Below are 15,034 nucleotides of genomic sequence, written 5' to 3'. Positions count from 1 at the left end.
ACGGAGAGTTGACAAAAGAAGAAGATGGCCTCTTACAAGGGGGGGAGGAAGGTTCAAATGGAAAAGGGGTGCGTTACTTTGGCATTTGGAACGATATCAGTTGTGCAAGTGGTTGGATTTCTGAAAGGGAGAAAAGGGTGGCCTTTAACAAGGGGGAGGTCCAAAAACGTAAAAAAGGCTTTGTCTCGATTTAAAGGGTTACCGAGAAGAAGATAGATTTACAAGTGGCTGGGGGACAACAGGAGGGAAACTGACAAAAGGGAGTAGACACATTCAAATGAAGAAAAAATGATTCATTTCTCGCATTATGAGAATTTTCGTTACTACAGTTGTACAAGTGATTGAGAGACAAAGGGGCTCCGAGTAAAATCGGGTAATCAGCTAGTAATAATAATGAAAATAAAAATAAATAACACAATAAAAAATACGAAACTAAAGTTTTCAGAAAAATAACAAGTAAACAAGGTTTGAACAAACCCGGAGCACTATTTATCATGGAATTACTAAGTGGGTTCACCTAGACCTGGTTGGTCAAACTAAGGGTATAAATACCCAACATGGAAAAGGGTATAAGGCGCAGTCGATTCTCTTGGACGAAGCCTATATACTGCCATACTTTCACTTTAAAGCAGCAATGAAGTCATAGTTTGTTCGCAGGCATTTCTGCACAGTAAATGACGTTACTAAAGAAAACATAATTGGAGTTCGCGGCCGTATGTTACATTTTCTGCAGAATGATTGTTTGTGTTTTCTTCAAATTAGGAAATGAACAATTGAGCAGCATTCGATTGTAGCGAGATCACGGTAAACACATGATATGAGCAGAGCCTAGCGTGGCATTGTGGCGCTCTCTCGTTTTCTAAAGTAGTATTTTTTTCTTACAGAAGTTCAGTTGACTTCGGCTAGCCTCGGGATACGACACTGGTCTAATAAGGCAGGCGCTGTATATCCGAATTTCGACTAGCAGAGGTTGTAACAGTCAATAGAATCGTCGCACTAGACCCGCGATCTTACCGTATCTTTACAGCTGGTTGTGAAATCTGTCGTGTAAACACAGAACGTCAAGTTTCGAAATCGAAATGTAGCCGAGGCTTTGCTTTTTTACTGAAATTCTGGCCCTGACGTCGAATTGCATGGTCAATTCGATCAAAAGCTGCTTTCAAGATAATATAGATCAACTTCTTAGCTTCTTGTGCTCCTTATTCGATAAACATCAATAAATTAATGCAAACAGATCTACCAAGCATGAAACCGTGCTGCACCGTTGAAATATAGTTCTTAGTGTGAGACAGTATTACACCACTCTCAATTATCTCGAACAGTTTACAAGCTGCGGTAAGGCTAGTGGTTCGATAATTCCTTATACGTTAAGACCACAGACTAACAGACGTAACACTTCGAACAAATTTTCTAACAAAACATCGTTTCAATGACACCCCTAAAACTTGGAAAAAACACTAGCATCTCCTGGTGCAGTATTCGCGCTACGCCAGAGTAGGTTGCTATAAATTTGGCAATGCTATAAATTTACTTGTATATTATCTGACAATAGCGCCAGCGTATGCGAGTGGCGTCCTCACGCAGCGACTGTTGTTTGAGTCTTGGCTTAAGATAAAATTTGAAATGAACGTTTTTATTGGCGATGGAATGAGGCTTCAGTGTTACGTCTGTTAGTCTGTGTTAAGACGGTCGCCAGATTTATATACTGGAAAGGATAAGCGATTCCTTTCAAATGTCGCATTGAATTGAATTGAATTAGATTGAATTTCCTATAGCTTTGTAGACACTTCATTATGGGAAGTATGACAAAGTTTAAACCTTCAAAGCCGTGATCAGCATTAATAGAACCAACAATCACAATACAATAGAGAGCAACAATCACGAGCCTAAATAAGGGCACGGTAACTATAGATGGATATTAGACAACGGCACCAAGTGCATCTATATGGACGACGAAACTTACGTCAAACAGGTTTCAAAAGCGCTTCTAGGGCCGAAATTCTACACGAAATCGGCGGACGAGGTGGTGGACGATACCGACAGTACGATTGCGCTGGAAAAGTTTGGAGAGAAGGTTTTAGTATGGTATGCTATTTGTACTTGTGGTCTGCGATGCGTATTTTCTTCACAAAGTGTGCAATAAATGCTCAAATTTACAAAGATGAATAATTGTAAAAAATATTGTGGCCCGTCTACAAACAGTATCAGTCTCCCCCTCTCTTTTGACCGAATTTGGCATCTGTACATTGCGCTAAGCCTGTACTACAGTGCCTTTCAGACAATAATATCCAATTCGGCGAGAAAAACATCAATCCACCAAATTGTCCAGAGATCTGACCAATTGAACGTTAGGTCGATTGTGAAGAGGATCTTCAGGAGGGAAGGAACAGTTGCCCAAAGCATAGAGGAATGCAAGAAAAATTGAACAGCAGCATCCAGAAAATGCACAAAAGCTAGTGTGCAGAACTTGCTGGGAGGGGTTTCATGAAAAGTGCGCTCTTTCTTTAGAACCTAATATTTTGACTGATGTAAGCCATGTTATTATTTCAAATCGTACTGATCTTCAATAAACCGAAAACAGAAATTGAAATAATAATCGTATTTCATTTTAATTCACGGATAGATGTTGCTAAATACTTTTCGATACAGTCCTTACTAAGTCATAAATTTCACTAAATGCTGAGATTTGTTCAGAAATCAAATTCATCTTTTGGGCAAGGAACAGATTAATCAGTGAATTGTGGCGTTCTTACATACGTGTTATAAATCACGTGATATCACGGAATACATCGTATGTGCAACAATATATGCAACAATATTCTTCTAATATTTTTTAGACAAGTTAACTTTTTTGACTAAAAAAGTGACCTCTATGTTTGAATGTCCATTACTTTGTCATGCGTTTGAATTTCAAAACAAAAAGGATTGATAGTACAAGAGATAATTCTCTCTAAGATATACTTTCCACAAAACACCACAGGGCATTATAGTCATAGTCACTCGGCCCTTACCAAGAACTGTCCGATGACAGTTCGAACAGAGTTGAAGAAGAAGAAGATATACTTTCAAGTCGTTTGGAAATTTTTCATTCAGGATAAACCCCCGAGCGGTAATCCATGGCATCCCATCGTAGAAGAGGGAGGAAGAGTTTCCCATATAGAAATAAAATAGTTAGTCTAAAATGAAATTTTTAGAATAAAGGGTGTCTCAAAACAAATTGCGTCACGGAAGAAACGCTGTAGAAAATTACCTAATTGACCGATCCTTTTCAAACTTTCAGACAATAAAATATAACCCATTAGTAAGCTTTTGGCATATTTATTTCATTCCATTTCAATACCATAACCATAACGTCGTACCTTATGCTTAACTCCACTCAAAAAGTTTTGTGCAACATCTCGCTGCAGCTTCTTCTGTACGGGAACCCACTTTTTCTTCATGTCTTCCTCAGATTTGACCTCCTTAGGATGCTTCCGTAGTACCTGCTTCATAATAGCCCATTTTTTTTCATTGGGCCTTAGTTATTGCGCGTTGGGGGGGTTCATGTGCTCGGGAACGAAAGTAACCCCGTTGGCTTCGTACCACACCAGGGCATCCTTTGAATAGTGACACGAAGCTAGATCCGGCCAGAAGATCGAAGGACCCTCGTGTTGCTTCAACAGAGGAAGCAGACGCTTCTGTAGACACTCCTTGAAGTAGATCTGCCCGTTTTCAGTCTAGTCATGAACGGCGCACTCTGTTTACCACATGAGCAGATCGCTTGCCTAATCATGTATTTCTTGACAAACTTTGAAAGTTTCTGCATCCTTACTTCTTCTGGAACATTAAACTTGTGCTGGGCGTTGAAGTACAGTAGCCATGGAAGCTGCCGGAAGTCCGCCTTGACGTTATCGCCTTACGATTTTCCGGGTGCTTGCACAAAATAAACTCGTGGCGTTGCTGTCACCCGACGCCATTTTTTCCAATTTTCGAAAAACTGACCGCGATAAAAATACAGTGTAAACAATACACTCTAAACGACTTCTACCCAAATTTTCAAGAGAAAATACCCAATGGAAAAATTTCTACAGCGTCTCTTTCGTGATGCAATTTGATGTAGGACACTCTTTGTTTGGAACCCGAATCCGTCTTTCGCGTTATCGAGAAAAAAAACTATTTGAAATTGAGCAAAAACAAAAAACTTTACAATTAGGCTTTAAAACTGCTATGTCCCCTAAATAATTGAATATCGAAATGGGTACGCGGACCGCCGCCCACATAAGGGAAGCACTCAAATCCGTTGGAGATCGGCTGAATTTATTGGCAAAAAAGTGCCGGGTCACTTTAAAGCGCTCAGTCTCAAATTCAAGAACTTAATTCATAAAGTCCAGCAAAACATCGCTAGTTCTACAGATATTCATACACATACAACCACTAATTGCAATCTTTTTGTAGACATTGAAACTGGAGAATTTTTTGAATAGTAATTTTTTATTACCAGTAGGATTGGATAAAATATTTTGCTTGTTCCATTTCCTAAGTTTTCAAGTTCATTTACTGTGTTGATTGATATATCATCGGGCTTATGAAGACCTTATTTTCTGGATTTTTGAGTGAGCAAGGCCGTTTGCGTTTCGTGTTGTTATGTTTGATCAAAGCAATACATTTCTTATATTTCATAGCTTATCTTGGGCTTGCCAGTTTTTTGTTCTGCAAATTTGACGACTCTAACCAACGTACAAAACATCTACCGACAGCGTTGTATCTACTTTATTTTTAGTTACAATACAGAAAGAAACTATTTTTCAAGATCGCGAAACAAACCAGAAAATATGTGATTGCTTAGTAGAAACGAAGATAAGGTATAATAAGCACACCTAGTCGTATTTATTTAGTTGAGTGTTCATGTGTGTGAATTTCGTTGGTTGCTCCCAATGCAACTGGCAAGTAATGAAAATCGGTCCGATTTGGCCGAATGCATCCAAGCGTCAGTGATGTCTATGCCCAGTCAATCAGTCTGCCGCAGTCCACATGGTTTCACTGCCATTGATGTTGAACTAGAAGATGCTTCATCTACTACTAGACACAATACCGAGCCAGCGTATGTTAGACAAACGTTAAATAACAACGACACCAGGAACGGTGTTTCCAGAGAGCAAATTGATGGGTGCCGTCGGCGAAGATCTGCTCCTGCTCGCAGTACTAGTCAGCGGAATCAGTCACAAAACTCTTGCTTCAGGGATTGTCTGCTGTGTAAATGCTGTAACAGAAACGGTGAGTAGCCATAGCTAAAATGTGTTTATAGTGAATCCGTTTTGATATTTTTCGATACAAATATTCGTTTTCTTTCACGACAGGTACGGAAAGAGCGAAACAGACATCTGATGGCGAAGATAACGAGTTTGACAGTAAGTTGATACATCATGCGATTGTTAGCATGGTTTGTTCATACCTATTTACAATTATACCTAGTAGCTTCGAGTTCTTTTAACCAAATAATGTGGAAAAATTATAACCAATTTGTGAATTATAAGCTCTTCATTTAACGTTCGAGCAGTAGTCTTTAAATTTTTGAAAAATGCAAAACCTTTTAAATATTATGCTCAAAATAATAATTCTATTCATGAAAATGTATTCAATGTATTCTTTCTGTCAATACGTATTTACTCTCCGACTGGTATTGTGTCGCCATTTATCTTCAGTTTTTTTTTCAAAAATTCAGAAACAAAAAATAATACTATGGTCAAAAATAATTTGAAAATTTTGCATATGGTATAATATAGTTTTCCGACATCTCTTTGGAGTGGTAGGTATAACCGTGGCAAATTTTGTTGAAAATTTTATCGAAACAATATTATTTTTGGATTATTGCGCAAATTTACTTTAATTTTCGAGTTTTTCTGTCATGATTTAAAAACAGCAACGAGCAACAGTTATTGTAAATTTTTTATCACTTAAAAGCCAACAAGAAATAAATTTCAGCGGCTTACAAAATTTTGAGGAATACTTTTTCGAGATAATAATTTTCCTAGATTACTGGGAAAATTAATTTATACTCTCATACCAAACTTTTTTTGTTCTGCGGTGCTTGGTTTAAGAGTTGTAAATTTTTAAAATAAGCGATGCACAAGAAAACTGGAAAATTTGAGTTTTCTGAAAAAAAAAAGATCTCGATTTTTTAATTATTGTTTTCTATTATAATTCTATCAAATGCCCAACAATTGTCTAGCTTTCAAAGCAATTACTGCCTACAAAAGGGATTTATTCACTTAAAGCACTTCCAGAGTTGATTGCTGAGGTATCAAACCGATAAGTCTAACTTCAACGCTTCTTAAGGTGAAATTAGTCCTCATCGATTTTGCCGATTTCAAAAGCAGTTTTTTGTTTGAAACAAAAGTTCTGTTCATGAAAATATATTCACTGTGTTTAGATTGGCAAGAAGAATGCGGTGAATACATTTTTATAAACAGAATCCAACTTTTGGGCCCAAAACTGCTTCCAAAATTGGGCTCTCCGACGAAAACTTAATGACTGCTAATTTTCCGTGCTGATGCAGAAAATCACGGATTACGCAATGAGTTAAAAAAACTTGATTTCATCCACCCAGTGGTGGAAGGAACCTTACTTATACGATCTTACTTGCTATTTGAGATAGAAATCGACACGTCTGCTGAACATAATTCATCTGTAGGCTAACGTTGCGTTGTGCGTTGGTTTAAACACACAAAATGTTCAGAAATTGAATAAGTTTACAAAATTTCAACAAACACGAATGCACCGAAAGGTGTAAAGTGTCCTAATAAACAAACAAACAAAACAAAATAGGAGCACTTATAAATCTTGAGAGATCCTTTTTTCATGTAATTGCTGAGTAAGTATAAGTTGTTACTAATTTGAGGAAGTGCAAGTAAAAGTAAGTTGCAGGAGAAAATATTATTCTTTAACATATACAGTGCATGGTAAAGATCTAGTTTATAGGTATTTGAACTATGCATAATTTCCTGTAATGCCATTCTATTTGATTTACATTAATAAGGTTTTCCTGAATAAATTTAGTCAATTTTCATTAAACTCGATTACTCCCGCTGTTGTATTTTGTACAACACACGTAGATTTTTGAATTCCATTTTGTTTTAAAGTTACAAATCGATCTTAAACTAACGTATATTCTTCAATAAACTTGTTATGAGCAAAATGTCACAATTATTCGACGTATTAACAGTTTAAACTGTTGGGAAAATAGATCAGCATAAATCGACACCACGGAAACGAAGCAAGCAGCATGTGAGGTGTACCACAATTAACCCCAACTGGATTTTTTTCTCATTTCTTCACATAGGAAAATGGTATCTGTATGCACCAAAATTATCAGCAGTTGATCATTGGCGGAACTAGGAGCGGGGGGGGGGGACTAAGCTCTCCTAGGGGAGATTTAGCCCCTTTTTGAAAAATCGAATTTATTTTTTTAGCTTAAAATTACTATAGTTATAATCTATACCTATAAAGAAGGATTTCTGTCTGTCTGTCTGTCTGTCTGTCTGTCCGTATGTTCCTTATAGAATCGAAAACTACTGAACCAATCGGCATGAAAATATGCATGTAGAGGTTTTTTGGGGCCAGGAAAGGTTTTAGTGATGGTTAGAAACCCCTCCCCCCACTAAGAGGGGGGCTCCCATACAAATGAAACACAAATTTCTCATAACTCGACAACTAATCAAGCAAATAGAACAAAATTTGGCATGTGGGGGTTTTCGGTGACAAGAATTTATTCTATGGTAAATTGAGACCCCTCCCCTCTTTATAAGGGGAATTATAACTCCTGTCCTCTTTAAACGGGGGGGCTTCCATACAAATTTCCTCATAACTCGAGAACTAATCAAGCAAATGGAACCAAATTTGGCATGTGAAGGTTTTCGAGGGCAAGAATATTTTCTATAGTAAATTAGGACCCCTCCCCACTTTAAGAGGGGGGGCTCCTGTACCAAAGAAACACAATTTTCCTCATAACTCGAGAAGTAATTAAGCAAATAGAACCAAATTTGGCATGTGAGTGTTTTTGGAGACAAAAATTTTTTCTATGATGAATTGGGACCCCTCCCTGTTTTAGGAGGGGGGGATCCTATACACATGAAATACAAATTTCCTCATAACTGAAGAACTAATCAAGCAAATGGAACAAAATTTGGCATGTGAAAGTTTTCGAGGGCAAGAATATTTTCTATGGTGAATAAGGACCCCTCCCCACTTTAAGAGGGGGGAGCTCCTATACAAACGAAATACAAATTTCCTCATAACTCGAGAACTAATCAAGCAAATGGAACAAAATTTGGCACGTGGGTGTTTTTGGAGACAATTTTTTTTTCTATGATGAATTGGGACCCCTCCCCACTTTAGAAAGGGGGGCTCCTATACAAATTAAATGCAAATTTCCTCATAACTCGAGAACTAATCAAGCAAATGGAACCAAATTTGACACGTGGGTATTTTTGGAGACAAAAATTTTTTCTATGATGAATTGGGACCCCTACCCGCTTTAGGAGGGGGGCTCCAGTATAAATGAAATTCAAATTTCCTCATAACTCGAGAACTAATCAAGCAAATAGAACCAAATTTGGCATGTGGAGGTTTCTGGAGGCAAAAATATTTTCTATGGTGAATTAGGACCCCTCCCAACTTTAAGAGGGGGTGCTTCTACACAAATGAAATACAAATTTCCTCATAATTCGAGAACTAATCAAGCAAATGGAACCATATTTGGCATGTGGGTGTTTTTGGAGGCAACCATTTTTTCTATGATGAATTAGGACCCCTTACCTTTTTAAGAGGGGGGGGGGGGGCTCTCATACAAACGAAATACAAATTTCCTCATAACTCTAGAACTAATCAAGCAAATGGAACCAAATTTATCATGTGGGTGTTTTTGTAGGCAAGAATATTTTCTATGGTATATTTTCTATGGATTTCCCCACTTTAAGAGGGGGGAGGGCTCCTATACAAATGAAAAACAAATTTCCTCATAACTCGAGAACTAATCAAGCAAATGGAACCAAATTCGACATGTAAGTGGTTTTGGACGCAAGATTTTTTTCTATGGTGAATTGAGACCCCTCTCTTCTTTAGAAAGCGAGTTATGGCCCATCTCCCCTTTAAGAGGGTGGGCTTCCATACAAATGAAATGCAAATTTCCTCTTATCTCGAGAACTAATCAATCAAATGGAACCACATTTGGCATGTGGGAGTTTTAGATGGCAGAAATTTTTTCTATGGCGAATTACGACCCCTTCCCCTTTTAAGAGGGGAGCTCCCATACAAATGAAATTCAAATTTCCTTATAACTTGAGAACTAATCAAGCAAATGGAACCAAATTTGGCATGTGGGAGATTTTGGAGTCTTGAATTTATTTTACGATAGTTAGAGACCTCTCACCCCTGTGGTAGGGGGATATGGACTCTCATACAAATAAAACAGAAATGTTTGCGAAACTCAAAAACTAATCAAACTCGAGAAATTCGAGACTCTTCCATAAAACATTACTCAATACAAGACCACAAAAACTATCTATAGTAACACTAGATCATTCAGGACGAGACGGTCGCGAGTGTTGCCGGTGACCCGCCGTCGGAAGCGCAGCCCACTGGGGGGCTTGCAAAACTCGAGATTGTGACAAAGATCATCCGAGATTCATGATTTATGTACAACACAGGTTAATTTGTGGCAATACGAAGTTTGACGGGTCAGCTAGTAAAGAATAAAAGCTTGACAGTAATTTTTATTTGCATCACTTTTATTAGATTTCGTGCATAATGTGCATTTCATTTTAACATATAGGAAAATGTAAAATGTTTAAAATGTATCTATCTGTTGGTAGTCGAGTAATTTGAGGTTAAAATTAGAGTATTTTTTATGGTATGTTCTACAGTTCCTAAACAAGCAATCATAGAGATATGCAATATCTAGCAAAGTGTGTATTTTTATTGTTTGCAGAACTTTGTAATACATGAAATAGTTTTACAACAATTACAAAAAGAGTTAAAATAAATAAACTGATTTTAACGATTCACATACTTATAAGAAATATGATTTTTCTACCTTCGCTGAAGAGATAGAAGGTTGCTGTCTTCAGCAAAATTTTTTGTAATAATATGCTCTAAAACTTTGCAGAACATATCAATGTGCTATATTGAAACTGAAGAAAAATATTTTTTTAATTCACTTTTAGGGGGATTAATTAAAATTTAGATTCTACCAGACGATAGAGCTTTCAATTCCAACAAACTCTTCCAAAAGTTCCTTAAACTTAAAACCAAGTAATCCCAATCAAAACTCTAGTGCGCACGTTTGTTTGGTTTTGGGCTATTGTGCGCGCGAGAAGAGCAAAATAATATCCAAATGTGTTATTGGAAATCAAATAACTCATATCAAAATTTGGTCTTGTTTTGGCTGACATAGTTGGTAAATTAACAAAAAAGGATATCAAAATTTTACTCCTTTAAGGCCAAAAGAATAACTACTTGTGTTATTTGAATAAGAATTTCCATTTCCGGTTTTCCGAGTGATTTCTATATCTTTATACTATATATTTATATTGTAGAAAGACAAAAATATAAAACTATCTATATCACTATAAATTCAAGCCATTGTTTAAGCAATTAATTGTTTGTGTGTAAATCTAATTGTAAATTCTTAATGTCGATTATTTTAATGAATGTTACAACCAAAAAAATAAGATACAGAATATTAAAAAAGACAGAGGTGGGTGTGCACGTCGTCGATTGGTTGGTAAATGGTTGGATAATGTGCAAAACAGACATTATAGTGGTCCTTAGCCTCTTATCCAGCAACTCTTATCCCTACCTCCACGTGGTACCAGCCAGAATACGAGCAACCTTAGCGGAGATAGACCAACCCTGGGGGAAACTAAGGTCGTATACAAACAGGGAAGGAGGCACAGTGTTGTCTCGACACTATAAGATGGCCCCATTATGAGATCGGTAGCGTACGGCTATCTACCTAAATTGAACACACTAAAAGGAGTCAAGAAAATTCTACTCGGAACATTCGGCATGGACAAAGGCGACGAATTTCGGTAGTGACAAAGTGACCGCATTTCAAGGTCAAGACTAAAAACATGAGATTAGTCTATATGATAAAAATCATAAAATGAGAATTATCTCAAACCATGTTCCCTCAGATTTGTCTCATATTTTTTTAAAGATAGCCAAAATTATACTCTAAAATCTGGTGAAGAACTATCGAGAAGAAATTTTGTTTTCAAATCGAATTAAAAAGTATTTGGTATCACTGCTGTTAAAAAAAATATGTTTTTTAGGATTTCTTGGTCAATTTTCTTTGGAAATGTGAAGATAATTTTTTCTTAAACCAAATATTTCCGGAGATATAAGCAAAACAAAATAAGAGGGTTTAACAAAAATTTCTTTTTTGTGAAAAGGAGGTGCTCCCATTAACCGTGGGGAGGACCAACCGGTGCCTATTTTGGGTTTTTGTTTTTTGACCTAAAACGAATAGTCTGACAAAACTTGCTTTGAATCCGTAAAGGGCGATTACATGGATACCTCACGTAGAATTACCTTAGGACATAATTTTTAGATTTTAACATTAACTTGAATTAATTATAACTTGAGAACGGTTAGGCCTAAGAAAAAAGTTCATATGACATATTTTGTTCAAAATTATACGTAGAATTTGACTTTGTTTGAGCTTTATTGAAAGAATGTAAAATAGGGGTATTTTCGAAAAATTTGTCAAATTTTCAAGTTTTTTGTTAAATTCGAAGTAGTGTCCGTACCGATAACACTTCACCAGATTAGTGCATAATTTAGGCTATATATTAAATATTGACCTCATTTCTAAATACGCCCTTTTGAATAGTTACGCTTGACGAAAAAAATTAAGTTTCATAGAAAATGAATCCTTAAAAGGTATCCAACACATCAGCAAAATTTCATTTCAATTAAAAATAGTCGAAACAAAAATGGCTCTTTTTCCAGCGTTTTAAGCAGGAAGTGCTCTGAAACATTTCAATCGTAATTTTCTTCTCTTACTGTTACCCGTAATCGGAAATGTTTGTGGCACTTTGGTTTTTGAATTATTGATTTACTACATATATTCATTCTGGACTCTAGTAAGGAAAATACAATACTTGCTCGCAGTAAATTGAAGTTTAAAAATATGGCTAACTGAATTATAGATACATATTCAGAAAGAAATAAAAAAATGATCTAGTAGATAGGCCAGGTCACACCACTAGGTGGATTAATTCGGGTTTTTTTCTTGGCACTAGTAGACCCGTACATAAGATAGGATTTTATTTCGAAACGTTAGTTTTGCTGACTTCTAGCGAAAAATATAACTCATTACCGTTTAACACAATCATGATCATATGTTGCTAAAAAATTACCTTGTGAATAAACTAGTGTCACATAGTCATGGTTGCATAGAAACTTTAGCTATATTTAAAATACTCACGCTTCAATTTTGTTTGCACAGAAATATGCCAGATGCACGATGTAGGTAACGAAAACCATAAACATAAGCAGAGATAAAAATGTGTCTGTCTATATAATAATAACAATTCGAAATACCGTGAAGATATTTCTACTAATGCCAATGCCAATAAGATTTACATCGACCTGTGTCGTATTTTAATGCTAAGCTATAGCTGCAGGTTGGCCATCATTAGTAAAAGGACAGCGAAATAGATCGTCTGACAGCGCTTATGTAGTACAGTTAATGAGTGGTTAAATGACACAATTACAAGAGATAATAGTTTTATGTGTAAAAAAACTTATGAGTTATTTTCAAACGATAAGTTTTTGCTATAAACTGCGTAATGACTCATGAAATATGTTTAATATTAGTTATAAAGTCGCCCAGGTCCCACTTGCACCGTTAAATGAGGTAAGCGGGAACTATCCCAAGAATTTGGAAAATCCTCCTTAGATTCCTTTTACGTGAATCGTTAATCCTCTTTTGTAATTAAACCTTCGAAAGAATTTTAAAATAATCATTGGTGAGATTACACAGCCGAATAATAAAACCTATGGTCTCACTTGCTCAGGGGTACCTTACCTAAATAGTAATGTTTTACCAACAAGCAGAACTTGTATCGCAATTATCAGGTTAATAATCGGGGTAAGGTTAAATAACACTTCCAAGGGGATTCAATAGAGTGGTATAAAAAGCATGTTGTGTAATCTAATCAAATCAGCATCGTATTCTCTTTACTTTGCTATTCAGAACCTTTTGCACCATGCACTGTGTACCTCGTTTGACCCTCATTTTCATACAAACTTAAAGTACAGGAATCCCTCAAATAAGAAGATGGGTGGTGCTTTGTGCCCGCCGCGATATCTTAGCTGCTCATTAGCCAATAAAGCTGATTTTTGGTAGTTGACTATAATTTATAGTAGATACTAACAATGTACCAAAAATCAACTTTATTGGTTAATAACGGGCAACTGTTGCTAATGGGAGAATGCTGTACTTTTCCCAATGAAGTTTCTCAGGCTACACCTACATGAGTAGTACAGTTATGTTGTCGATAGATAACTCCGATTTCTGTTTGATAGAATCAGCTTTCTGCTTTTTTCTTTACGGCATTTATCCTAACAGTTTGTATCAATACTCTCGCCAACAAATTGCATCCCGATGAAACGTTTCAACTGACATCCCTTAAACATCGCACGCGTCTGCTGTTTCCGCTGTTTCAGCAAGTTCATATTTTGAAACCCGAATAACTGACTGCGATGCGGAGCCTAAACACGCACGCTCTCTCTCCATTTCGGGTTGCGAGCCGATCCGATTTTCTCTCTCGGAAAACACCCGACTGGTAACTGTTTTCCACGTTGCTGATATCGCTGCCTGTTTACATGCAGCTCGCCATAGGATGCAATCATATGTTATGTTTCTCTTTTATCAGTTCCATTTTCACCTACAGTGTGTCTAGGTCGGCGGAAAGTTTTGGATTGTTTTGTTCCGCACACAGTTGCTTTCAGGGTCAGTTTTTCACTAACTCAATTACTGTTTGTACACCCGCCTATAGTGACAGGAATTGACGGGTTCAAGACGTAAAGTATTTTCGCGTATAGCACTGGTATGATGAACCGTGTTCCGTGTCAAACCAATCAATGACGCAAATGAAGACATCGTATTTCTACGGGTTTCGCGTAGATTGGGATTGTGGGTTGGGCCCGTAAATGCTGCAGTTTTCCATGTGTGAGATGTCCGAGTGCCTTTTGTCGCTTATCATCGTTATATAACAGCATCACCATCGTCCTTCGTCTGCTAAACGATATGAGCAAAGTAAAGTGGTTAAACAAAAACAGGGAAAAAATTACAGTCAAGAGCGTTGTGGAAGAAAAGGCTCTACGACTAGAGTAGCTATCAGAGAATAACTGTGAACGTGCTGAATGGTGAATGTATGAAAATACTTAAACAGAAGAAAAGTTGTAGCAGTCATTACAGTATTGTCTATTCACTGCTTCCTTGCTTTCTATGCTACTTGAGATGGCATGAAATGTGCATCGGTTGGTTGCTGATTAAATGTGGCTGTAAAGTGCATAGGAAAGACCATAAACAAGAAAGGGCAGTAATAAGAGAATAACTTGGAGAACTGCAGTTTTATAATAACTATCATACAACGTCGTAATCATCGTGTTAATTTGAAGGGACAAAAATATTCTAGCAGTACTGAAGATATGCTTCTCCTAACTGCAAAAGGAATTAGTGAACACGATTAGTGTCAGGAGACTAATCCAAAATATACTGATTTAGCTTTTGCCAATATTCCAATTAGAAAGACTACTTTAATCCACCTTGTAGTAAATCAATATCCTTTGTTTAAAAGAGCCTTACATCACATTGCTAGATGTGGATGTAGGTTACGTTTGCCATTAAACCAGTAGTTTTATAAATTCTTTCACGTTAGATGAGTTTCAAAATACTGTAAGTGATAATGAGGGTGTTTCAGCACATTATGGTATCTTACGTAAACGGATCAGCTTGTTAAAATGTGTTTTATGCATCTTTAATAAC

General features: G+C 36.7%; 1 protein-coding gene across 1 annotated transcript in view; it reads left to right on the top strand.

Annotated features, from left to right (window-relative positions):
* Positions 1 to 4,973: 4,973 nt before the first annotated feature.
* Positions 4,974 to 15,034, top strand: part of LOC128739942 (Kv channel-interacting protein 4-like) — a 32,864-nt gene continuing 22,803 nt past the window's right edge. The window contains exons 1-2 of the mRNA XM_053835442.1: positions 4,974 to 5,253; positions 5,337 to 5,387. Of these exons, the coding sequence (XP_053691417.1) occupies positions 4,974 to 5,253; positions 5,337 to 5,387 (331 nt within the window). The remainder of the gene's footprint in view (positions 5,254 to 5,336; positions 5,388 to 15,034) is intronic.

This window comes from Sabethes cyaneus, chromosome 3, assembly GCF_943734655.1.
Source record: "Sabethes cyaneus chromosome 3, idSabCyanKW18_F2, whole genome shotgun sequence".
Lineage (NCBI taxonomy): Eukaryota > Metazoa > Arthropoda > Insecta > Diptera > Culicidae > Sabethes > Sabethes cyaneus.
The sequence above is the reverse complement of the archived record's forward strand: the minus strand, read 5'-3'. Positions and strand labels throughout refer to the sequence as shown.